The sequence below is a fragment of the Dama dama genome, chromosome 5 (assembly GCF_033118175.1).
Source record: "Dama dama isolate Ldn47 chromosome 5, ASM3311817v1, whole genome shotgun sequence".
NCBI classification, from domain to species: domain Eukaryota; kingdom Metazoa; phylum Chordata; class Mammalia; order Artiodactyla; family Cervidae; genus Dama; species Dama dama.
In genome coordinates, this window is record NC_083685.1 from 19,135,028 (window position 1) to 19,160,667 (window position 25,640).

At 46.2% G+C, this 25,640-nt stretch overlaps 1 protein-coding gene across 4 annotated transcripts in view; it reads right to left on the reverse strand.

The window, feature by feature from the left end:
* KDM2B (lysine demethylase 2B) overlaps positions 1-25,640 on the reverse strand; it is a 113,992-nt gene that overhangs the window by 82,755 nt on the left and 5,597 nt on the right. For all 4 annotated transcript variants that reach the window (XM_061141963.1, XM_061141962.1, XM_061141965.1 and 1 more), the window contains exons 4-6: positions 25,399-25,445; positions 7,291-7,469; positions 6,989-7,095 (exon numbers count right to left, since the gene is read on the reverse strand). In XM_061141963.1, coding sequence (XP_060997946.1) covers positions 6,989-7,095; positions 7,291-7,469; positions 25,399-25,445 — 333 coding nt within the window. The remainder of the gene's footprint in view (positions 1-6,988; positions 7,096-7,290; positions 7,470-25,398; positions 25,446-25,640) is intronic.

Genomic DNA, 25,640 nt, shown 5'->3' on the forward strand with positions numbered 1-25,640 from the left:
TACCCTTGAAGTGAGGTACTTATCCAAACAGCCTGTCTCAGAGTTTCTCAGCCATTCTCCCCACGTCTCCCTGGTAAATCCCAAGACTCAGAAACAGCAGAGTCTGCAGGTTAAGCCAAACCTCAGACACTAACTGAAGGAACTGTTGTTTAGTCACTAAATCTTTTTTTTGACCCCGTGGGCTGTAGACCACCAGGTTCCTCTGTCCATGGGATTTCCCAGGCAAGAATACCAGAATGGAGTCTCCTGAATTGGCAGATGGATTTTTTTTTTTTTAATCACTGGGCCACCAGAGAAGCCCTAAAGAGTCAGTCCAGCTCAAATCAGAAGTCCCCTCCATCCCAGGCAGGCTCATCAGGACAACAGCCCACTTTTCATCCCACCCTTCCCCCCCACCCCCCAAACTATAAGAAGGGCAGGAGATGGTGGTATGCTGGCTGCAGGGACAGAAATCAAACTACTCCTTTCTTTAGCCAAATCCCATTCCCCAGGCTACCTATTCTTAATGAATAGGTTCCAATTATCAGGTGCTCATAATAATAGCTGTTTACAGGTATGATAACATTTTACCCTCAAAACAACCCAATAATCCCCATTTTAGGGAAGTGAACACTGAGCCATTTCAAGGTGGTCAATACCCTGGCCCAGGGTGCTGCTTTCCGGTGTCATTTACAGGATGGCTCACGCGTTGGAACCTCCCTGATGGCCTGCTGTGAAGTTAAACTGTAAACGCCCTAGAAAAGGTTGAATTTTTTACCTTATGAATACTTTGCTTATTTAAAAGAAAAGATAGTCATGACAATGATTATCCCTGACCTTGAACCTGAGCACCAGTCATTGAGTTAAAAGATCTAAGAGAGAAGGCCCTGACAACAGGATTAAGCTGTCCACGTGAGAGACATATTACCTTTCTTTTTTTTTTTTTAAATTTTGTATTTTGGCCACATCACCAGCATACAGGACGGTTCCCCGACCAGAGACTGAACCGATGTCTTCGCAGGGAAAGCACCCAATCCTAACCACTAGGCCACCAGGGAACTTCCCCATATTACTTTTACAAGTCACAAACGCCTCAGCTACTTGAGAGGAGGGACCACACCAGATTCATTCGTGTAAATGCAACACCCAGCAACAGCCCTATAATTATTCTAATCAGCTATGTGAACTGGACCAAATCTTTACCCTCCTCTGGAACTCAGCACCATATTTGTTAAACTACCCAGGGCCCTCTAACTCATGGCCCTCACAGATCAAACCAGGCCCTGAACTGACTTGGTTTGGCCAGCACTGTTTTTTTTTAAAAAAAAAAAGGCTTTTTTTTTTAACGTTGCCTCTCCGGTTATCCAGAAGCCACACCAGCTCCTACTGACTTATGCTCAGCTGCCAGCTACATCCATACTGCATTGAACAACCGTGAATTTCAGCTTCCATTTATCTGTTTATGGATGTGACAGCTGGACCATAAAGAAGGCTGAGGGCCGAAGAATTGATGTTTTTGAATTGTGGTATTGGAGAAGACTCTTTAGAGTCCCGTGGACTGCAAGGAGATCAAACCAGTCAATCCTAAAGGAAATCAACTCTGAATATTTACTGGAAGGACTGATGCTGAAGCTCCAATACTTTGGCCACCTGATGCAAAGAGCCGACTCATTGGAAAAGACCGGACTCATTGGAAAAGACCCTGTGCTGGGAAAGATTGAGGGCAGGAGAAGGGGCAACAGAGAATGAGATGGTTGGATGGCATCACCAACTCAATGGACATGAGTTTGAGCAAAATCGGGTGTGCTGCAGTTCACAGGGTTGCAAATAGTCCCATACGACTTAGCGACTGAACAACAATGAAAGTAACCTGCTTCCTATATTTTTGAGATTTGTGTGCTAAGTATAAAACACAGCACCTGGGTCCATACATGGCACCACAGGAAAGGACAATTTTCTTTGCTCTTCTTTTCAAGGTACTAGGAAAAACCCAGGAATCCAGAGGCCTGGGACCAGGGCATGGCCCATGTGTGACATCAGCAGCCTCACCATGTCAATTTCTCTGTGTGATGTATTACACAGGGAAAATCATTTACGATGCCAGCAAACATGACTGATGAGAGTGAGAAGGTAAATATGTGTTGTAGAGATGCCCTATGCAAATGTGAGGGAGGGTAGATTAGAAAGCAGTGGATGCCAGGACTCCAATAGCAGCTGCAGCCTCTGTGTGTCTATACATGAGGCCACATGGACAAAAACATTTTATCCCAACTACATTTCACATCCACTGTAGGCTCCATCTTCCCTTTAGCATGGCAGGGAGGCAGGGCAGGGATGAGAGATCCCCGCTTTGTAGACAGAAGAAAAGATCCGGACTTCCCTGGTGGTCCAGTGGCTGAGACTCCATGCTCTGAATGCAGGGGGCCCAGGTTCAATTCCTGGTCAAGGAACTAGATTCTGCATGCCACAACTATGAATTTGCATGCCACAATTTAAAAAAATCCTGCCTGCCACAGCTCAGACCCTGGACAGCCAAAAAGATAATTTTTTTTTTTTTTTTTAAAAAGGAGGTGAAACACTTGTCATAGCTACAGAGAGTAGCAGAGGCACCCCCAAACTTGGTCTTCCCAGTGCCTGCCTTCATCCTCTTTCACCTTTGTACCCCCATATTATTCCCCTGTTCTTCCTGCCACTTCCAGAAAGTACATGGAGAAAAAATGTGGTCAATTTTCAACTTGGGGGGAGCCAAGTGTATGCTTTCTGTGGGATCCCATTTAGGCTGGGCTTCTGAGCTCTTTTGGTCCACAGTATATCTCCAATACACCAGCAAACCTCATTTCTGCAAGCCTGGAGTGTGAGCAGGTGAGAAGGGAAACGACTTGCCCATTTCTTTCTGAAATGTGTTAAAATACCCCACAGTCCTAAGTGAAAAACGTGTGTGCTCATGTCACAGACCTAGGAGATTACTGTAGAAGCTGTAAAACACTTCCAAAAAGTCTCTGAGTGCTCCCCCACCTCTTGAGAGGCAGAGCCAAATTCCCCTCCCTTGAGTGTAGGCTGGATTTAGTGACTTGCTTTTAACTAACTAGAATATGGCAGAAGTGAACAGTATGTCAGGCTTCCCACATGGCACTGGTGGTAAAGAATCCGCCTGCCAATGCAGGAGACATAGGAGACGCGGGTTCAATTCCTGGGTTGGGAAGATATTCTGGAGGAGGAAATGGCTATCCACTCCAGTATTCTTGCCTGGAAGAGTCCACAGACAGAGGAGACTGGCAGGCTATATAGTCCATAGGGTCGCAAAGAGTCAGAAACGAATGAAGGGACTTAGCGTGACCGAAAAAGTATGTGACTTCCAAAATTAGGTCATAAAAGGTACTGCAGCTTCCTCCTGTTCTCTCTCAAACCACTCCTGATGGAGGGTAGGAAGCTGCCATGTCTTGAGGACACTCAAGCAGCCTTACAGAGAAGCCCACATAGTGAAGAATTGAGGCCCAGGCCTAAGCTGGTTTTGTTTTTTTTGGCCGCACCCCATGGCTTGTGGGATCTTAGTTCCCCAACTAGGGATCCAGTGGGAGCCACAGTAGTGAAAGCACCAATGTCCCAAACACTAGACCACCACAGAATTCCCATACTAGTGTACCCTTTACACATATTCTGTCTCCCACAACGTTGCAACTACCCCCTTGACAACTGTCTCCACCCCTTCCTTGCCTGAAATTCCTGAACAAAAATCCATTAAAATTCTTTACCTCCTCACCATGATCAAAGGGCATAAATCCTGGAACCAGGGAGGAAGCAGTCACGGGTTTGTAACCTTCCTCTCGCCCCGCTGCAAACCCTCGGTTCAGGTGACCCTTCAGCTGTTTCCACTCTCCAGGCACCTCCAGCATGAAAACTCTGATTTCTAGAAAGTGTCGTTTTAATTAAATTCCAAAGAACAATTCTATGATCCCAGAGGACTTCATCATCATGGGATTTTTACCTTGTTTATTAACTGAAATCAGCATTCGTTTCAGCTGAACAAATGTACTACTTCCAAGGCAACAATTTCCGTCCTAACAAGCTTCAAATCCTGTAACAAGTTCTAGGCCACTGACAGGGTTTGTAAATGTACTTGCCACATGATCCAACCAATATGTCCAAGACATGTGGTTCTAGAAAATTGTGGGTGACCCTTTTTTTTGGTAATTAGATAGAACTCTCAGTGTATTAACAGAGCTTACTATTTAAAGGAATCTTTCAATAAAGTGAAGAATACACTGAATATCTCAGACAGGCAAGGTAGACATTACTCAATTGAAATCTGTCACCCAAGGCTGTCTATCTCACCTTCCTAAATACATGTTCCGTTTGTGCTCTGCTCTCCCCTAACACTGCCCCATTACCCATCCTCAGGTAGATGATGCAATGGCTGCTCCTATCAGTCTGCCCCCACATCTCCTTCAATCCACACTGCAGCTGCAGAATTTGCAGAATGCAAACATGAACACATCCCTCTCTGCTTAAAATCTCCAAGGTTTCAGGGGTTGGTGGTCCACTGGTGGTCCAATGGTTAAGACTCTGCCCTTCCAGTGCAGGGGGTATGGGTTCAATCCCTGATTGAGAAACTAAAATGCCACATGCCGAGTAATCAAAAAATGATTTTTTTTTTTTTTTTGGTAACTCAAGAGGTTTCTGATTGCTCTTAGGAGAAATACAGACCCCCATGGCAATCCACTCCAGTATTCTTGCCTGGAGGATCCCACGGATAGAGGAGCCTGGCGGGCTACAGTCCATGGGGTCACAGAGTCGGACAAAACTGAAATGACTTAGCACGCACACCAGCTTTACGACTCTCTTAAGACTCCTTTCAGCCTGACCCTCCCTCGCTCTGCTCCACTCCCACTGGCCTTTTTGGCAAGTCCTTCAGTTCCACCCTCTTCCCAGCCTATCCCACCGCCCCAGGCTCTCGGTACACAGTCAGAAAAGCTCTTCCAAGGTCTCTTCACTTAAATAACTCCTCTTCCCTTCAGACCACAGCTCAGGATGGCTTGCCCTGCCCTCCCTGACCTGATGAATCCCCTAGTACACGTGCTATAGCACCAGGTGTCTCTGCTTTGTGGCCTCATCACAACTGCAAACTTCCATTTGTTTCTCTGATCGTTGGATTAATAGGTCTCCTGCATAGACCATAAGCTCCATGAGGGCAGGGAGCTCACATGGTTTTCTCCCCGCTGTATTCTCAGTGCCCAGCACCCATCAGATGTTCACTATACAGGTGGAATCAATCGATCGATCAATCAAAGAGAGCCAGGATCTGCCTCTAATCTGAGTCCCTCTCTTGTTCCTCAAGCTCCGCCTCTGTGATTCCATCAAGGCCCTTGGCCCTTGCCTACCTCCATCCCTCCTCACTTCCCTCCCATCTCCTCTGTCCTTTAAAGCCCATGTCAAATTTCACCTCTGAGAGGATTTTCTGAGGCCAGCAGCCAAAAAGGATTTCTCTTCTCCCCATTTCCCTTCTGGGAACCTGTTTCTCTCTGCCTAGGATGAAAGCTGGCTTCCCTGGTGGCTCAGACGGTAAAGAAACCACCTGCAATGCAGGAGACCTGGGTTCGATCCCCGGGTCGGGAAGATCCCCTGGAGAAGGGAATGGCGACCCACTCCAGTATTCCTGCCTGGATAATACCATGGACAAAAGAGCCTGGCAGGCTACAGTCCATGGAGTCGCAAAGAGTCGGACACAACTAACACACATACACAGAATGAGAGCTGCACCCTGCCCTCACGTTAATGGCCAGTTGTTCGCCAGAAGGTACAGGCTTTTAGACCTGTTTCTCTTTTACTTCCCTGTCCCAGGGTCTCCATGAATTTTGCTGCGATCGCATCGAAACAGAACAGAATTGAAAACCCTCCTACCAACCCCACCTTGAGCCCAGTCTTTCCCTTCAAGGCAGCCCAGATCCAAGGGGTGTTAAGGAGCATCAGCTTTGAGAGGAGAAAAAGTGCCTGAGAAGTAATTAAACAGAGAGAGAGAGCTTGAAAGCAAAACGGACCAGCGTGCTGGCCTCCCTTACAAAGCCTGGCACAGAGTTTGCATTCAATATGCACTGAATGAAGGGCCGAGTGAATGAGAAGTTCATAGCCTTTAAGCTCCTGGGGGCACTCCTGGCAGCAGGGCTCAGCAGAGAGATGCTAATGGATTCAGAGCCACCAGAGCCAACTCTTCTAGGAAGCACAGAGCAACTCCCTGGGCCGCGAGCATCTCATTCTCATTTTAGAGATGGAAACAGAGGGCCTGAGATGGCAGGAGCCCCGAGGTGACTTCGTCATCGCAAGGGTCTGCCACTCAAATCCTAGAACACGGAGGTGCGCGCAGCCACCGCTGCCCGTGTTAAATAACTGGTCTCAGGACTTGCTGGTCATGCTGCCTGTAGTGATGTCCCCGTAATTAGATGTGGCCAACCTTTCCAGCACAGCACCAACTTCCCCCTTAGAGGACACTGTCTCTCTAAGGAGTGTCTGGTGAGGAAGTGGCCCCTGGCTTTATTCAGAGAAGGTTCTTCTCCATCAGAGGTGCCTGGTCTCAACAACAGAAAGCAAAATAATACCAGACCCCTATCCAGCCCTCGGCAAAAGCAAAGTGTCCATGGTGGGTCCCTAGAAAATCCACTCCTAGGACAGACACACTGTCACTTAGAGGGAGTAGATGAATGTTTGACAAGCACACGCACACACGCACACACACACACATATGCACAGAGAGATGGTTTCCATGACTCCTCCTCCTCTTCAGATCACATCCCCCTGGGCAGGGCTGGCAGGAAAGCCAAAGAACCATCTGGATGAAGAATCCAGACCCAGAGCAGAATGCAGAGCCAACCTGCTCACACTCAGGACCCCCAGCACTCACATCCCAGCAGCACCCCAAAGAGCTGTGGCCTCAGCCCAGGCCCATTTCCAGCCCTCACCCCCTACAAGGCTGAGAGTCACCCACTCCCAGCTCCCGCCACCAGCCAGCCAGTCTTACTTCTTCACTTTCGGGTACTTCATCTCTGCAATGGCATTCGTGGCTTCCGTCTGCTTCTCCTTCAAGTGCTGAGGCCACATGTTGTCCACCCAGTCCACCAGGTCTACCTGAAATCCAGCCAGGCCACCATCAGTGCTTCCTGGCCCCAGGTACCCTTAAGTCGGACCCCATCACTGCCTCAACCTTCCTCCTCCTCCTCCTCCTGCTCCCAAATCCCTCCTGCCCTCCCGCCATGGGCTGGCCTCGAGCTAGGAGAGGATGGGGAAGGTGACCGGGGAGGGGATCCGCAGCCCGGGACTTACCACGGTGGGCCGCTTGACCAGGTGCTCCAGTTTGGTGTGGCTGAACTCAAGGCTGATGACGTTGTACAGCTTGTCCCGCTGGGCCTCGGGCGTCTCGTAGTACCGCACAAACTGGGACATGCTCATCTCCGTGCCTTTCTGGGTGTTCACGTCCATCACGTCCACCAGCCGCCGGCTACCTGAGGGCAGAATCCACAGGCTGGTGGCTCCAGCCAGCTAGGGCTCCAGATCCTACTTGGGAGGCCCCACAAAACAAAACCTGCTCCTAACCCAGCATCCCGAACATGCCTCAGCATCCTACACCCCTACGCCTTATCTGCTCAATGACGTCATCCCATCAGTGTTCCTCACTGAATCGTTCTGCAATCTTTAAAGGAATCCCTCTTCAATCGATCTGTTTCCCTCGGCAACTAACTTGCCCCCAAACACTCAGTTATTGAGCAGCAAAGCTGGGATTTGAAGCCAATTCCATCTAACACCAGCACCAAGGTTCTTAACCCCCAACCCCGGCCCCTGGCCCCTGCAATACTGAATCCTGATCACATGCTAAGGCTGAAAAATGATCCCCGCCTTCAGAGGCTGGCTCCTCGCCCCATAGATCCCAGGAAGCCTTAGAGAAGCGCTCTGGTTTTGAGTCAGGAGTGCAAATCCACCAGGGGGCATCCCTGAACTTTGTTGGAAATTCTGGCCAAGCTCTGGACAGTGCCGGCTCCTTCCTTACCAGGGCTCCTAGAACAGGTGGGCTCTGCTCAGCCTTTCTGGAAAGCCCACCTGGCAGAGAACCGCCCTTAGAGTGAGGAGGGGAAAAGAACAGCTGCCCCCCCCCAAGCTCTCCCCACTTTCTGGCCAGCCTCCAGCCTCCCCCTGCCTCTCCTCCCTCACTTTGCTCAGGGTCCCATCCGCAAAGCCCCCTGGGGAAGGAGATTCACTGGGCAGGTCTAGAGCTAGCTGCCCCATCAGTACAATATAGTGGTTATGCTGGGGAACTCCCTGGCAGTCCAGTGGTTAAGAATCCACCTTGCAATTGCAAGGGATGCAGGTTCAATCCCTGGTTGGGGAACTAAGATCCCACATGCCAAGGAGCAACAAAGCCCACACGGCAACTACTGAGCCCACGGACAAGTAGAGAATCTGTGTGCCGCAAGGAATGATCCTGCATGATGCAATGAAGACCCCCCCATTCTGTAACTAAGACTTAACGCATTGAAAAATGCATCGATGCATTAGAGACTGGATAGATTAAAAAAGATTAAAAATAAATTATATATATATATATATGGTAGTTAAGCTTCCCTGGTGGCTCAGATGGTAAAGAATCTGCCTGCTATGTGGGAGACCTGGGTTTGATCCCTGATCCCTGGGTTGGGAAGATCCCCTGGAGAAGAGACCAGCTACCCATTCCAATCTTCTGGCCTGGAGAAATCCACGGACAGAGGAGCCTGGTAGGCTACAGCCCATGGGGTTCCAAAGAGTCAGACATGACTGAGTGACTTCCACTCACTAAGCTAAGACTTTGTGGGTTTGAACCCCAGCTGCCCCTCAAGTCTCTTGACATGAAAGTAGCAGTTTCTCCATCTATAACATGGTAGCCAGCCTATGGTGTTGTTGTATGATTTAAGTGAGCTAATGCACATGAAAGACTTCTGAGAAGTGTCTGCAAGTAGGAAGTGTTACCTAATTGGCCAATTTCATTTATAATCACAGGTGGAACTACTATATTTAAAATAGACAATCAACAAGGACCTACTGTGTAGCACAAGAAATTCTGCTCAATATTCTGTAATAACCTAAATGGGAAAAGAATTTGAAGAAGAACAGATACTTGTATATGTATAACTGAATCACTCTGCTATACACCTGAAGTTAACACAACATTTTAATCAACTACGTGTCACGTCTGAATCTTTGTGACCCAATGGACCATAGCCCTCCAATATCCTCTGTCCAAGTGATGCCATGCTCTCCTCCAGGGGGATCTTCCCCACTCAACTACACTCTAATAAAAAATTTAAAAAAAAAAATTTTTTTTAACATACAGGTAGAGAAAGTGAGGTGGTGGGAAATTCAGCATCAGTTAAATCTCTGCCAGTCAGTCTAAAAGGATGGCTAATGGAGAGGGTTGAGGGGTATGAGGGGTGATGAAAATGTTCTAAAATTGACTGTGGTGATGATTGCACAAACTCTGTGGACAGACAACAAACCATTGAATTGTACACTTTAAACAGGTGAATCGTATGGTATGTGAATTATAACTCAGTAAAGATATTATTAAACAAAAACACTCAGACACTAAATGACCAACAAAGTTGGTTTTTATACAATTATCTTTTTTCTTTCAAAAGTCTTCTACCCACTTAAAACACACATCATAAGAAATATAGAGGGACTTCTCTGGTGGTCCAATAGTTAAGAACCCACCTGCCAATTGCATGGGACGTGGGTTCAGTCCCTGGTCCAGGAAGATCCCACCGGCCTGGGAGCAACTAAGCCCCTGAACCATAACTACTGAAGCCTAGGTATTCTAGAGCTGGTGTTCCACAACAAGAGAAGCCACCACAATGAGAAGCCCCAGCATTGATACTAGAGAAAGCCAGGGCACAACAACAAAGACCTAGTGTAGCCAAAAATAAATAAATTTGATTTAAAAATATACGGACTTCCCTTGTGGTCCAGTGTTTAGGGCTCTGCTCTTTCCCTGCAGTGGGCCAGGGTTCTATCCCTAGTTGGGGAACTAAAATCCCATATACGGCAACTAAGGGTTCACATGCCGGCAACCAAAGATTCTGCGTGGGGCAAGGACACGTGCTGCAACTAAGATCAGACACAGCCAAATAAATACAGTAATAAATAAACAATCAATAAATATTTTAAAAATAGTGACTAAATAAATAAATAAATAAATGTTGAGTGTTATCCTTATTACTGTCCAGCATTTAACCTATTACTTCACATATAAATGACAGCTGAACTGAAGAAACGACCTGGGGGTACCCAGAGGCAGATAAGAGTAACCCTCCTTGCATTGGTCAAGATGACCCACACACCCCTCCCTCCCAGCCTGGAAAACATCCAGAAGTATTGAGCAGTCCAGAGCCCCACCTCTACAGACAACCATCATTGAACAAGAAAGAGGCCCATGGGAAAGGCCTGCTTTTTACTTTTTTGAGCACTAGCCAGGTTTCTGAACTGTGGTGTTGGAGAAGACTCTTGAGAGTCCCTTGGACTGCAAGGAGATCAAATCAAGAAATCCTAAAGGAAATCAACCCTGACTATTCATTGGAAGGACTGATGCTGAAGCTGAAGCTCTAATACTTTGGCCACCTGATGCGAAGAACTGGCTCATTAGAAAAGACCCTGATGCTAGGAGAGATAGACGGCAGGAGGAGAAGGGGATGATGGAAGATGAGATGGTCAGATGGCATCACCGACTCAATGGACATGAGTTTGAGCAAGCTCCTAGAGACGGTGAAGGACAGGGAAGCCTGGAGTGCTGCAGTCCATGGGATTGCAAAGAGTCAGACACAACTGAATGAACAACAACAAACCAGGCTTCCAGAACCCCCTCTCCCCACACAATCCCCAGGGCTTTCTGTACATCCTCACTCCACTCTAGTCCTGCCCAGGTGCAGGTCCCCTGTTGACCCACCTCGATCTGCCCCACCCTCAGCGGAAAAGGTAAGTCCGGACCCCGGAGTGGTTAGAACCGCGAGGGGCAGTCGGGACGGAGGGGCGCCGGAGGGAAGATGCCCTAGGGTGGGAGGCCAACTGACTGTATCCGGAGCGGTTCTAAGAAGAGCGTCCTCAGCGTTCAGGGAACGCCGTCCGGCTCCCCCAGGTGTCCTGCAAGCCGCAGCGGGTGGGTGGGAGGAGACGAAGTAGGAATACAGGGAGGAGCAAAGAAAGTCAGTTCTTCTGGATGCCGGGGCTCTATAAACCCCCAGGGAAACATGGGTGTACCAGTAACCGGATTCAATCCCGCTGCGTTCCAGCCCGCAGGCGGGGATGAGAGATGCAGGAACCTCAGAACGCGTCCTGGGGAGGCGAAAGGATACAGAGTGAAGTGACTATAGGTTTAGAGGTCTGACACAGCTGAGATAAGGGCCAGCTCGAAGCAAGCTGCAGAGGAGGGTTTTTCTCCATAGATGTATTCCAGACAATAAAGGGCAAAGGAGGACCACTCGTGGTCCAATGGAGGGGCCCCAGGGTTCCACTGCACGGATGCGGGGTGATCCCTGGTTGGCGAACTAAGGTCACGCAAGCCCTACAGCACCGCTAAAATTATATAAAATAACGGAGATAGGCGTCAATAGCTGCTAACGTCAGGAAGAGAGAGGGAGAATCGAGAACCTAACATGCCCCTCTGACAGATCTATGAAGCTGTCAGGAAAAAAAAAAAAAAAATGAATGAACTAATTATGAATGAGTGAGACAGGCTCTGAGTCTGATCAAGCATCTATTAATACGGCCAACTACCAATTTACAGAAACTCCTCTGTCCATGGGGATTCTCCAGGCAAGAAAACTGGAATGGGTTGCCATGCCCTCCTCCAGATCTTCACAATCCAGGTATCGAAACCAGGTCTCCCAAACTGCGGGCGGATTCTGTATCGTCTGAGCCAGCAGGGAAGCCCAAGAACCCTGGAGTGGGTAGCTTACCCCTTCTCCAAGGGATCTTCCCAACCAGGAATCCAAACAGGGTATCCTGCATTGCCGGTGGATTCTTTACCAGCTGAGTTACCAGGGATGCCCACAGAGAAACTACTCCAAGGCAGAGTCCAAGTAATGAAAAATTCTATACCTCAAACAATCCCACTTCTTCAGATTGGAAAGAGATGGGAGAAGAGCCTAGAGATTATAGAAGAGTTAAAAGATACCTCAACCAATCACAATGCAAAACCCTTATTTACATTCTGACTCATACAACTGTTTAAAAAAAGAAAGTAACATTTGTGCCCTATAGGAAACAACTGGAAATTTGAACAAAGGATATGGATATTTACTCATTTTAAGGAATTTTAAAAGCTTTTAGCTTTTAAGAAACAAGCAAACAAAAAAAATTCCTTAGTTTTTAAGGTTCCTAGTTTTTAAAAGACTAGGTGTAAGAGAGCACTCTGTGGCCCTGCAGACCTGTCTTTTGCTTCAACAGTGTTGGGGTGGAAAAGACCCAGGAACACCCCTTCCTCCAGCTTCCGACCACCCTCCAACCTTTTTTCCAGTTACATTTTAGGAACCAGCCACTCAAGTACACCTGATCTCCAGGACCAGCCAACAACATTTTTAAAAAATGAATTGTTGAGTATTTTTATTTGGGTGTGGGGAGACTGCATTAGGTGACATGTGGGATCTTAGTTCCCTGACCAGGGATTAAACATGCACCCCCTGTCATGGAAGCAGAGTCTTAACCACTGGACCACCAGGGAAGTCCCAGCCAACAGCATTTTCTTTGACCTTAGCTCTTTATTACCCATCAATCATGAGCTCTCAGATGCATCAGAATTATTCCACCACAGTGGAGGGTGCTGTCTACCACCTGGTGAACATGCATCTGCAGGCCTCCTATACCTACCTCTCTCTGGGATTCTATTTCCACCACAATGATGTGCCAGGGCGTGGCTCTGGAGGGCATGGGCCACTTTCCCCAGAATTGGCAGAGAAGCTCAAGGACACCAAGCATCACTTGAAAATGCCAAACCAGTGCGATGTCCACATCATCTTACAGAACGTGCAGAAGCCATCCCAAGATGAGTGGGGTAAAAGCCAGAACACTGTGGAAGCTGCCATTCTCGTGGAGAAGAAACAGAGCCATGCCCTTTGGATCTGCATGCCCTGGGTTCTGGCTTTATAGACACCACCTCTGTGACTACCTGCAGAGCCAAATGCCCCTCCTCTAGGCCTCAGCTGCCTCATATGTAAAGACAGGAAGAAGTTGATCTTTATATTTTTTTCATTGCCGCAGAATTCTTCCTTCAAACAGATGCTTTGACGAGAGCCGACTACATAAATAAAAACAAGCAGCTCAGGCTGAAGTGGGTAGGGAGAAGGCACTCATAATTCAGAACTGGATTCCAGGGATTTTCCTTTGAAAACCACTGGGTTAGGTCATTTTTAGGTCCTCTTCCAGGGCCGACACACTGGTTTCTAGCCTAGTTTTTTTGCTGGTGGTGCCGATTTAAAATTTTTCTCTTTTATTTTTAATTTTTATTTTTTGGCTATACTGCATAGCACGTGGGATCTTGATTCCCTGACCAGGAATCAAACCCGTGACCGCTACAGTGAAAGGGCAGAATCTTAACCCCCGGACCTCTGGGGAATTCTCTAGTCTAATTCTTTTTTTTTTCTTAAGTTTATTTATTCTTAATTGATGGATAATTGCTTTACAATATTGCACTGGTTTCTGCCATACATCAACATGAATCAGCCATAGGTAAACCTATATCCCCTCCCTCTTGAACCCCCCTCCCCATCCTAGCCTAGTTCTTACTTAGATCATATCCCTTAAATGTGAACTGAGGGACTTCCCTGGTGGCCCAGTAGTTAGAGTCCACCTTTCTATGCAGAGGATGCGGGTTAGATCCCTGGTCGGGGAACTAAGATCCCACATATCTTGGAGCAGCTAAGCCCTTAAATCACAACTAGACAGAACCCTGAGCACTGCAATGGGTGATACGTGCACCACAGCTAAGACCTGACACAGCCAAAAATAAATTAAAAAAAAAATTTTTTTTTAATGTGAACTGAGGGGAGTAGGAGGAAGAGGGAAGAGATGGACAGGCTTGCCCTCGGGGTCACTGGGGACACTTGAGGCCTGCCAGTCCCTTTCAGTCTGAGCTGGGAGATTAAGCACTAGGACTCCGTCTTCTCAGGTTCCCAGGCTGGTCTGCCACTGGTGGCAAAGGGGAGCTAGACCTAAGTGCCGGGTCTCCGAGCTGGAAGCTGAGCCCTGGGGAGGAGGCAAGTGGCACAGCTCAGTGCTGAGAAGGGAATGTGGCAGTCCAAGCTCTGGGGAGCACCCTGTGGGAGCAGGTGACAGAGACAAGGAGCCTTCTGGAGCCTGCAAGGGATCCATAGCGCTAGAACCCAGGCCCCTGAGGTCAAGGGGTTACAGGAGAAATTTTCCATGTCGGCATGGTGCTGGAGTTCCTAAGTAGGCCAACAGCTGAGCAACCCCTCTGCCTCTCTCTCTCTCCTTGCTCCCTCCTCCCTCCTCCTCCTCCAGTCTCACTGGTTCTCTGCACTCACAGGCTTCACCCACATCCAACAAATTCCAGCTGCAGAAATTAATCCGTGGCCCTATGGCCCTTGCTTTGAAGGCTCCATCAGTCAGTTCCAAGAGCCATGGGCTCGGAGCTGGGAGTCGGCTGTGGGGTCACCTGGAAGGCTAATATAAAGCAGGCACGGGCACTGACCCCAACTCCCCCTGAGCCCACTCTTCAGAGAGTGCATGCAAGTGTCTTGCATCATAGCTCTGGAACCTTCTCTATCATCTCAAGTTTCTGGTTTGTTATTCTGCTCCTTGGGAGTATTTCCTCATCCATCTCATAAAGGCAGTGTTTATTAGCAAGAGCACCAGTCATGGTTCAAATCCTGCTCCTCTGTTTCCCAGCAGTGAGGCCTTAAGTAAACTTCTGACCCTCTCTGGCTTCAGCTGCCTCACCTGCAAAGTGGAGATAATAGGACCTGCCTAGTGGCCCAACAAAATTATTGGAGGGACTTTTTAAACCTAAAAGCAGGGGTTCTGGTAAGGATGCTGTCCCAAATTGAAGATGCAAGGGTACAGGAAAGATAGAGCCCAGGGCTGAGTCATTGCACAACTTGGGAAACTGGATCAGTTTTCCTCTTTGTGAAATAAGAGGATGCTCTCAAAGGTCCACAGGCTTTCCCTAAGCACCAATATCTTCTGACTTCCTCACCTTTGCACCTTTTAAGATGATTCCCAAGGCAGATCCGGTGCCAGGCTGTCCTCTGTGCCCTGGGCTCACGACTCTGAGCCTTGGGACTTCGCTGGTGGCCCAGTGGCTAAGACGCCACGATTTCAACACAGGGAGCCCAGTTTCCATCCTTGGTCAGGGAACTAGATCCTACATGCCACAACTAAGAGTTCACATGCCACAACTAAAACTCGGTGCAGCCAAATAAATAAATAAAAATAAATATTTTTTTAAAACACTCTGACCCTCAGAGAGAGGGGCACAAGAAGATACAAAACAGGCTAACAAACCAGAGTTGAAACCAATCAGGCAAGAATATCCAAAAGACACCCAGCCAACAACAACAAAGAATTCAGGATGAGAAGACACCTGTACCATGTAGAAATTAACAGGACAGCTCTGCGGTCAGACAAATACGGGCACAAAGCTCAGCTCTTCCACCCACTAGCTATTTGACTGTGGACAAGTTGCTCTGAGCCTCAGTTTTGACATCTATAAAATGGGGGTAGTAATAAATAGGATTTCATGTGATCAGACAAAAAGCTACAGTAAAGATCCTTGGCTTTTAACAAGGTCTCAGTGAACAGTAGTTAATGCAAACAGTGAGCAGAAGTAAACACAGTTTCCCTAGGCCCCTAGCAGCATCAAGAGTTTGATTTTAGGGACGTCCCCTGGCTACCCAGTGGTTGGGACTCTGTGCTTCCACTGCAGGGGGCCTGGGTTTGATCCCTGGTTGGGGAACTAAGACCCCACATGCCATGCAGTGGAGCCAAAAAAAAAAAAAGATTTTGATTTTAGAGCCTAGATTTTAGGGAAAATGGAGACAGAACAAATCAATGAGGTGGGTGTTTCTCTTGGAAAGAAAACATAACTGAGAACATAACTGAACCCCTCTGAAACCCTCCTCACTTGGGATCCTCAGCACTCCAGGCCTCATGCACTCTCCCCGCTCCTGGCACTTCTATCTGTCCTGCCGCCCCTACCTATCTGTCCAGCCTTAATGTCACTCCTGAGCTCAAATTCAATGTGGCCAGAACTGAACTCATCTACACCCCAACTCAAATCGATGTTTCCTCTTGGGTTCTATTACAAGCATCATTTTCCAGTTGCTGACATTCAAACCTACATTTGAATCTGATGTGCCATCTACTTGGGCGACTCTCAAGTAACTTCTCTCCAGGTTTCAGTTTTTCCCTCCTGTGAAATGGGAAAGCAAGACTACAAGAATTCTCAAAAGTTGTCCAGGATTTAAAATATTTTCAATTTTTATTTTACTGTTATTATTCCTTTTTTTGGACCACACCACACAGCTTGTAGGATCTCAGTTCCCTGACCAGGAATTGAACATGGGTCCCAGGCAGTGGAAGCGAGGAGTCCTAACCATTGGACCACCAGGGAAGTCCCTAAAGTCTATGCTTTTAAACCAACTTTAAAAAGGTCTACACATACCCTAGATCCTGTGCTTTGCAACAGGAGAAGCCACCAAATGAAAATCTCAAGAACCGAAACTAGAGAACAGTCCCTGCTCACCACAAGTAGAGAAAGTCCATGCACAGCAACGATGACCCAGCACAGCCAAAAATAAATTAAATAAAATAAATAATAAATTTTTAAAAAATGTAAGTTCTAGGAAAGGTGGAAGGATAAATTAGGAGTAATCGATTAATAAACTATACATATAAAATAGTAAGCACAAAGGATTTACTGCATAACAGAGAGAACTATATCCAATATCTTATAATAACCTATAAATGGAAAATAATGTGAAAAGATATGTATATGAAACACTTTGCTATATACATGAAACTAATGTAATATTTTAAGTTAACTCTACTTCAAGTTAAAAAATTAATGATTAGTTGGGAATTTCCTGGCAGTCCAGCAGTTAGGACTTGATGCTTCCTCTACAAGGGCACAGTCTCCCTAAACGCAGCCAGTCAAGGGTAGAGCTAGGACCAAAGACATCCAGTAAATTTGTGAGTGAAGAAGGAATGGAGGAGGGTTAGGGTAGAGTCGGAAGCCATAAAGCAAAAGCATGAGCTTGGGGTACGTCCCTGGAGGTCTCCCCAGTCCCAACACAGGTAGCCCAGCCGGGTTCCATTCCTGGTCAAGGAACTAGATCCCACCCACTGCAACTAAGACCTGGCACAGCCAAATGAATAAATATTTTTTAAAAAGCATGAGTTTGAGAAATACCCTGGACTGGGTTCGGACCCTGTCTCCACTGCCCACTAGCTGTGTGGGCAGCTCCCTCTGAGCCTCAGATCCCCCATCCAGAAAAGTGAACAACAACGCTTAATTTCCAATTATTAGTTTGGACAAAATGAGGTCACATGGTAAACATACAGTAAAAGATAGGTGAGTATTACTCTAATGGTATGAACACATAAATACTGAATGAAGTGATCTGTCATGAAGATTTTTTAAGAAAAACGGCCAAAGAAAACATTACCCTCATTAGAGAGAAATACAATGAAGAGACAATATGCAAGTCTCCCTCCTATCTTCGGTGATGTAAGTCCAGACAAGGAGTGAAGACCCTGCACTTTCTGGGTACAGGTTCTCAAGGGGTTTAAAGCATCTTCAGAGACAACAAGAAATCTCTTCCCCAGTCTCCCTATCCCCCCATCTTCTAAACCATAGATGTGAAAATATCCCCGTGTTCTTACATGAACTATCCAGAACAGCGATCCTGGGAGTGGAGGACACAGGTTAGAGCATCAAACAGATTCAGACAAATGCAGTCACTTGTTTCCCAATAAAGTAACCTGATTCAGTGCCATGAAGAAAAGAGTGATTTTTCAATAATGGTCTAGATCAACTGGATATCTATATAGGAGGAAAAAAAAAAGATCTTGACCCCATTTCATACCCAAACACAAAAATCAACTCCAGGTGGACTACATGTAAGAGTTGAAACAATAAAACTTTTGCAGAAAAACATATGAATATCTTCATGACCTTGCACTATGCAAAATTTTCTTAATTTGAAAAAGACACAATGTGAACTAAAACTGCCTGTTCATTCAAAGACATCTCTTTTTTAAATTTATTTTTAATTGAAGGATAATTGCTTTACAACATTGTGTTGGTTTCTGCCATACATCAGCATGAATCAGCCAGAGGTACACATATGTCCCCTCCAAGACATCTTTAAGAGGATGACAAGCAACCCACAAAGTAGGAGACTAACTAACATCCAGAATACAGAAAGAACCTTTATATTGTCAGCTGAATTGTGTCCCCTAAAATTTATATGTTGAAGTTCTAACCCCCAGTAACTCAATATGTAACCATATTTGGAGAGAAAGTCTTTAAAGAGGATATTAAGTTTAAAATGGGGTCTTTGGTGGTGGTTTAATCACTCAGTCACATCCAACTCTTTGCAGCCCTATGGACTGTAGCTGCCATGCTCCTGTTTCCATGGGATTTCCCAGGCAAGAATACTGGAGTAGGTTGCCATTTCCTTCTCTGGGGGATCTTCCTGACCCAGGAATGGAACCCAGGTCTCCTACAAGCAGATGGATTTTTTAACCAACTGAGAGGGTGGCCCCTACTCCAGTAAGACTGGTGTTCTCATAAGAGAAGGAGATTAGCACACAGATACATACAGAGGGAAGACCATCTGAAGACAAAGGGAGAAAACAGCCATCCAGAAGCCAAGGAGGGAGACCTTCAAAGAAACTAACCCTGATGACACCTTGATCTTGGACTTCCAACTCCAGAATTATGAGAAAATTAATTTCTGTTGTTTAAGTCACCCATTCTGTGGTACTTTGCTATATTTGGCCATAGCAAGCTGATACACCTCACAATCAAGAAGAGACAATCTTTATCATAAATAAAATGAAAAGACAACTTACAGACTGGGAGAAAATATTCACCAATGATGCAACCGGCAAGGGCTTAATTTCCAAAATATACAGTTCATACAACTCAGTATCAGAAAAACAAACAACCCAATCTAAAAATGAGCAAAGACCTAAATAGACCTTTCTTCAAAGAAGACATACAGATGGCAACAGGCGCATGAAAAGATGCTCAATGTTGCTAATTATGAGAGAAATTCACATCAAAACTACAATGAGGTATCACCCCACACCAATCAGAATGGCCAACACCAAAAAGTCTACAAGTAATAAATGCTAGAGAGGATGTGGAGAAAACAGAATCCTCCTACACTGTGGGTGGGAATGGAAATTGGTGCAACCACTGTGGAGAATGGTATAGAGTTCCTTAAAAAACAAAAAATAGAGTTACCATATGATCCAGCAATCCCACTCCTGGACATATATCCAGAAAAAAAAAATTCTATTTAGAAAATATACATGCACCCCAATGTTCAGAGCAGCACTATTTACAAAAGCTAAGACACAAAAGCAATAGATGAATGGATAAAGGTATGGTGTATACACACACACACACACACACACACACACACATATGCAACAGGAATATTACTCAATCATAAAAAAAGAATGAAATACTGCCATTGGGAGCAACATGAATGGACCTATTATGCTAAATGAAGTAAGTCAGACAAAGACAAATAGTATATGATATCACTTACATGTAGAATCTAAAAAAAAATGATACAAATGAACTTATTTATTTATAAAACAGAAACAGACTCACAGACACAGAAAACAATCTTATGCTTACCAAAGGGTAAGGGGAGGGGAGGGATAAATGAGGAATTTGGGATTAATAGATACACATTATATATAAAATAGATAAACAAGCACCCCTATTGTCCAGCATAGGGAACTATATTCAATAACAGAATCACTTTGCCGCACACATGACAAACACGACATTGTAAATCAACTACTCTTGAATAAAAAAAAATATGTTTTTAAATAAGAGATAGTCTTTACAATAATGGAAAAAAGACTTGATCAATCAGTTCCCAAAGATCTCCAAATAACCAATACATGTAATGAGACGGAGCTCAGTTTCATGAGTCACTAGAAAAACACCAACTGAAATACAGTGAAATAGAACGATACTCCCATCAGCATGGAGGCATGACTACAATGGAAACAATGACCATGCCAACTCTTGGTGAGGTTGTGGAGCCGGCAGAACCAGAACAATCCCTCTAGATAATTATTGGACAGTGTTTACTAAAACTGAACATACATGCTAACTCTCTGACCCAAGCAATTCTGCTCTTAAGTATATGCCCAATGGAAATGTACCCGTTTGCTCACCAGTCATGCCTAGAATGTTCATGGCAGCATCACGCACACAGCCTTAACCTGGCAGTCACCCAGGTGCCCACTAACAGAATGAATAAACCAACTGGGAAATAATCACATAAATGGAAAACCATACAGCAATGAAACTAAGCCATCTACAACTGCACACAACAAATTGGGTGAATCCTGTAAACACAAAGTTGAATGAAGGAAGTCAAAATCAAGAGGACAGACACCCTGTATGATTTTACTAACATAAAGTATGAGAAGAGGCAAAATTCATCTACACTATTAGAAGTCAGGAAAACAGCGGAGGGAAAGCCTGGACGGGAATTCAAGAGGGGTTGATCCTGGGGTTCCATGGCACTAGTGGTAAAGAACCCACCTGCCAATGCAGGAGACATAAGAAATGCGAGTTCGATCTCTGGGTCAGGAAGATCTGGCGGAGGGCATAGCAACCCACTCCAGTATTCTTGCCTGGAGAATCCCCATGGACAGAGGAACTTGATGGGCTACAGTCCATAGGGTTACAGAGAGTCTGAAATGACCTTGCAGGCAGGCAGGTTCAATTGTTCAAGTCACACAAATTTAAACTACTGTGGACTTCTCTGTATGTATATTAGACTTCAATAAAAAGCTTCTATTTTAAGCATACAGTGCCAAAGAAATGAAAAGTGCCACTTTTTATTTCTGTTCTTTAGAGGTAAGGAACTATAAACAGAGGCTAGGTGCCTGTCTTCCCAATAGGCAGATAAACAGGGCTCAGGGGAAAAAAAGCCCAATCTCAGGAGATTAGAGAAGAGTCTGGAGCCCCAAGTTGTGACCTGAGAGCTGGTCATGCACCCGCTTCTCCCAAGAGACAGGGCCTGGGGAGGGGGCAAGTGGCTGGAAGACAGGCTGAGATGGCCCATGAACTCAAAAGGGATGGTCCGGCTACCCCTATACTCTGCCCTCCACAGCAGAACTCCCAGTTGTGGGAATTCCCTGGCAGTCTAGTGGTTAGGGCTCCACGCTGTCACTGCAGAGGACCAGGCTTCAATCTCTGGTTGGGCAACTAATATCCCGCAAGCAGCACAACCAAAAACAAACAAACAAAAACCTTCCATTTGTGTTAGGGGCCTGGTCATGTCACCAGCAACCCTGGGAAGTCACTCCTTCCCCTCTCAGTTCACATGGTTCTGCTTGGGCGGACCCCACCAGCAGCCCTGGGTGTGGGGTTGTGCTCCCCATTTTTCTTGCCACATGGGGAGAAACTTGCCAGAGAGTGAAGCAGAAAGAGGAAACAAAAAAAAAAAAGGGAAGCAGAAATGAAAAAATAAGAACTGAGTCCTTGAGATCTTCTTGGAGCATCTAGATCTAGCTATGCCTAAGGTCACATCCTGAACTTATTACGTAAACCACTGAATTCTGTTCTGCTTAGGGCAGATTGAATTACATTTGTCACTTATGTCACTGTGACAAATGTTCCCCATCGCCACTCTCCAGAAGCCTGCGTGCATTCCCAGAGACTAAAATGGGCATTATCATACCCCCTGCCAACTGCCATCGCAGGCATCCCTCACAGCGTCAGAGCTTCCGGACTTCTACAAAGCACCTTCATGTTCTCCAGTCCATTCAGTCATCACCAGAGACATGAGCTGCAGGTATAACTCTTCTCCCCTTCCCCACCCCCCTTTTTTTGGCTACATCGTGCAGCATGCAGGATCTTAGTTCCCTGATCAGGGATCAAACCCATGTCTCCAGCATCAGGACTATGGAATCTTAACCACTGGATGACCAGGGAGGTCCCACCATTCCCACTTTCTTTGCCATACTAAGCTTTTCGAGAGCTGGGAAGGAAACTGAATCCTGCTCTCACGATGAGAAGAATGAGGCTCAGAAAGAAGAGGCAGCCTACATACAACCAGAACTAATAACAAAACTACGGAGGGCTTCCCACATAGGTCAGTTGGTAAAGAATCCACCTGCAATGCAGGAGACCCCAGTTCAATTTCTGGGTGGGGAAGATTCCCCTGGAAAAAGGATGGGCTACCCACTTCAGTATTCTTGGGCTTCCCTGGTGGCTCAGACGATAAAGAATCTGCCTGCAATGTGGGAAACCTGGGTTCGATCCCTGGGTTAGAAAGATCCCCTGGAGAAGGGAAAGGCTAACCACTCCAGTATTCTGGCATGGAGAATTCCATGGACTGTATAGTCCTTGGGGTCGCAAAGAGTCGGACACAACTGAGTGACTTTCACTTTCACGGAGGGCTTGGAAATTTTTCAAAAGGGCAAAGAGCAACATTACTCAGGCTTTAATGTTGATGCCTGAACCCCAGATTTGAGAATCTGGTTTTAATCCTTTTCCATAAAGATAACCTCATCAGATTCACATCCTTCCATTAGAATAATAATAGGGACCATTTATTGAGAACCCCCCCCCCTCGCCCCAGTCAGCTAAGCATTCATTCATTTTCTGATAGGATCCTTATTTGAGGCAGATTCTGTGATTAGGTCCATTTCATAGCTGAGGAAAGTGAGGCTTAAGCAGGTGAAGTAGCTTGCCCCAAATGACTCAGTCAAAAAGCAGAGCTGAGCCCCAACAACAAAGGCTGGGGCTGGGCAGAGGCATCAGCGAGAGTGACCTATGCCAAGACTCGACTTATGGGGTCCATCGCCCCATCTTCTGCTCACTGCTGGAAGGTTGCCTCCTTCCGCTCTGACATCCACTTCCTTCAGTGTTTCTAGAATCCAGCTTAAAAAAAAAATCTCTCCTGAGCAAACCTTCATCAATTAACTGAGATCCTTCTGTCAACAGCACTATCTCCTCATAACCAACTGGTCCTCTCTCCTTTTTTTTTTTTGGCTGCAGGCACGTTCCCTGATCAGGGATTGAGTCTGCGCCTTCTTCAGTGGAAAGCAGAAGGCAGATTCTTAGCCAATGGACCACCAGAGAAGTCCTAGTCTTCTTTCCTGCATTAACACACCTCTAGGTCAATAACTCAAGCTGGATCATCTGCACACCCCCTGGTCAGCTGCCTGCATCCTCCACACAGCCACCAGAGTCAGCTTTGATAGAACTTAGATCACATCACTTCACACTCACCAGGATGGTTAGCATCAAAAAGACAATAACAAGAGTGGGCAAGGAAGGCAAAGAAATGAGAACCTTTGTATGTTACTAATGGGAATTTAAAACGGCACAGCTGAAAAAAAAAAAAAGGGCGCAGCTACTTTAGAAAACAGTCTGGCAGTTCCTCTGGAGATTAAATGTAGTTACCTCATGACCCAACAATTCCCCTCCTACGGATCTACCCTGAAGAAGTGAAAATGTCTGTTCAAACTAACACTTGTACATGAATAGTCATAGTATCATTATTCACAAAAGCCAAGAAGCAGAAACAACCAAAATGTCTATCAACTGACTTATGGGTAAACAAAATGAGGTCTATTCATATAATGGGATGCTATTCATCCATAAAAAGAAATACTGAGACATGTTACTACACGGATGAACCTCAAAAACATGAGGCCAAATCAAAGAAGCCACATACAAAGGACCACATATTATTATTCCACTTATACGAAATGTCCAGAAGAGACAAACCCACAGAAGCAAAAAAGTGGATTAGTGGTTGTCAGGGGATGGAGGGAAAGGGGAATTGGGAGGTACAGAGTTTACTTTGGGGGTGATGAAAATGTTCTGGAATTAGTGGTTAACAATTACATAACACTGTAAATATATGAAGAACCACTGTGGAAATCCCTGGCTGTCCAGCAGTTAGCATTTAGCGCTTTCACTGCTGCAGCCAGGGTTCAATCCCTGGTCAGGGAACAAGATCCCACAAGCCCTGGGATGCAGCCAAAAAAAAAAGAGAGAGAGAACCACTGAACTGCACGCTTTAAAATGGTGAATTTTATGGTATATGAAATTTCTCAATTTTAAAAATGTTTTTAATTCCCCCTCCCAAGAAAATAATCAGATCACAATGCTACCACACTTTAAAATCCCCCAAGGGCCTCCCCATTATACCAGGAGACAAACCCAGGTTCCCCACCAGGGCCTAGAGGGCCCGCTGTGGGCCTGGCCCTGAGGCCTTTCCCACCTCTCCTCACTCCTCCCATTCTTCCCCCGCCTTCTGCCCTTGTTTATCCCTCCATCTAGAATGTTCTTTCCCACAGTTAGTTTCTCATCAGTCAGGTCTCTGTCCAAATGTCCTCATCGCCTCCACCCAGAGGCCCTCCCTGAATACCTCCATCTAAAATAAACATAGCTCCAACAACCTCCATCCCATTACGCTGCTTTATTTCTTCATAGCCCCATCACCTTCTGAAAAGATATAAATTTTTAAAAATGGTTTACTTCTTCTTTGCCTGTCACTCCAACCAAGAGGGCAGGGCTCTTGTCTGTCCTATTCACAGCTCTGAATTCGCCTACCATGTACGAGTTACTTGAGAAACACTTCTGGAAAGAATGGATGTATCAAAAAACTTCCTGTAAAATGTGAAAGGCCACCCACTACCTGGTCAAGAGTCCGGGACACTCAGTGATCAGCCGAGTTCTACAGGTGTCCAGGGCCAAGCCCCGCCCTAGACCTGTCTGGAACCCAGAGGAAGTAGGAAAGAGTAATCCCTCCCCCTTGGAAGTTCTCAAAGTCTTTCAGGGTTCACACAGCACCCAATGTTTACCCAGCAACCCACAAACACCAGGAGAGATCTAAGATTGCCTTGCTGACACTCAAGCTGGAGGCTGGGGTCCAAACCGGCCTCATAAAACTGCATTGGTAAACACCCTCTAATACAGCTTCTTACGGCTCTGCAATCCAACCTGTTCTCCAGAGTGAGACGGTTGCAGCTCACACCTGCTCCTGCCTCCTCCCATGAGGACTTTCTTCTCAGAGGCAGTTAAATATCCAAATGGGCAGGTGGTACCGGCCTTGCTCCCTGGGCCCCCCATCCCCAACTGCAGCATCTCCGCCATACATGCAAACAGCAACTTACCCACTAGGAGTTTGACATCTCGGACTGTGAAATCAGGGTCAGGCATCCTGGAAAAAGAGGAACACAGACATTTGGTGGGAAGCCAGAAACAATAGGGTTAGATCTCACAATGGGGGCGGGGGAGGCCATTTTTCTAAGAGAGTTCTCTAGGTCTCCGGCTGAGAACCCACAATGAGATAACTCAGCAAAAGGGTAGTGATGAGTTGGTGCCTGGAGGGAGGGCCACCCCGGAACAAGTGAGC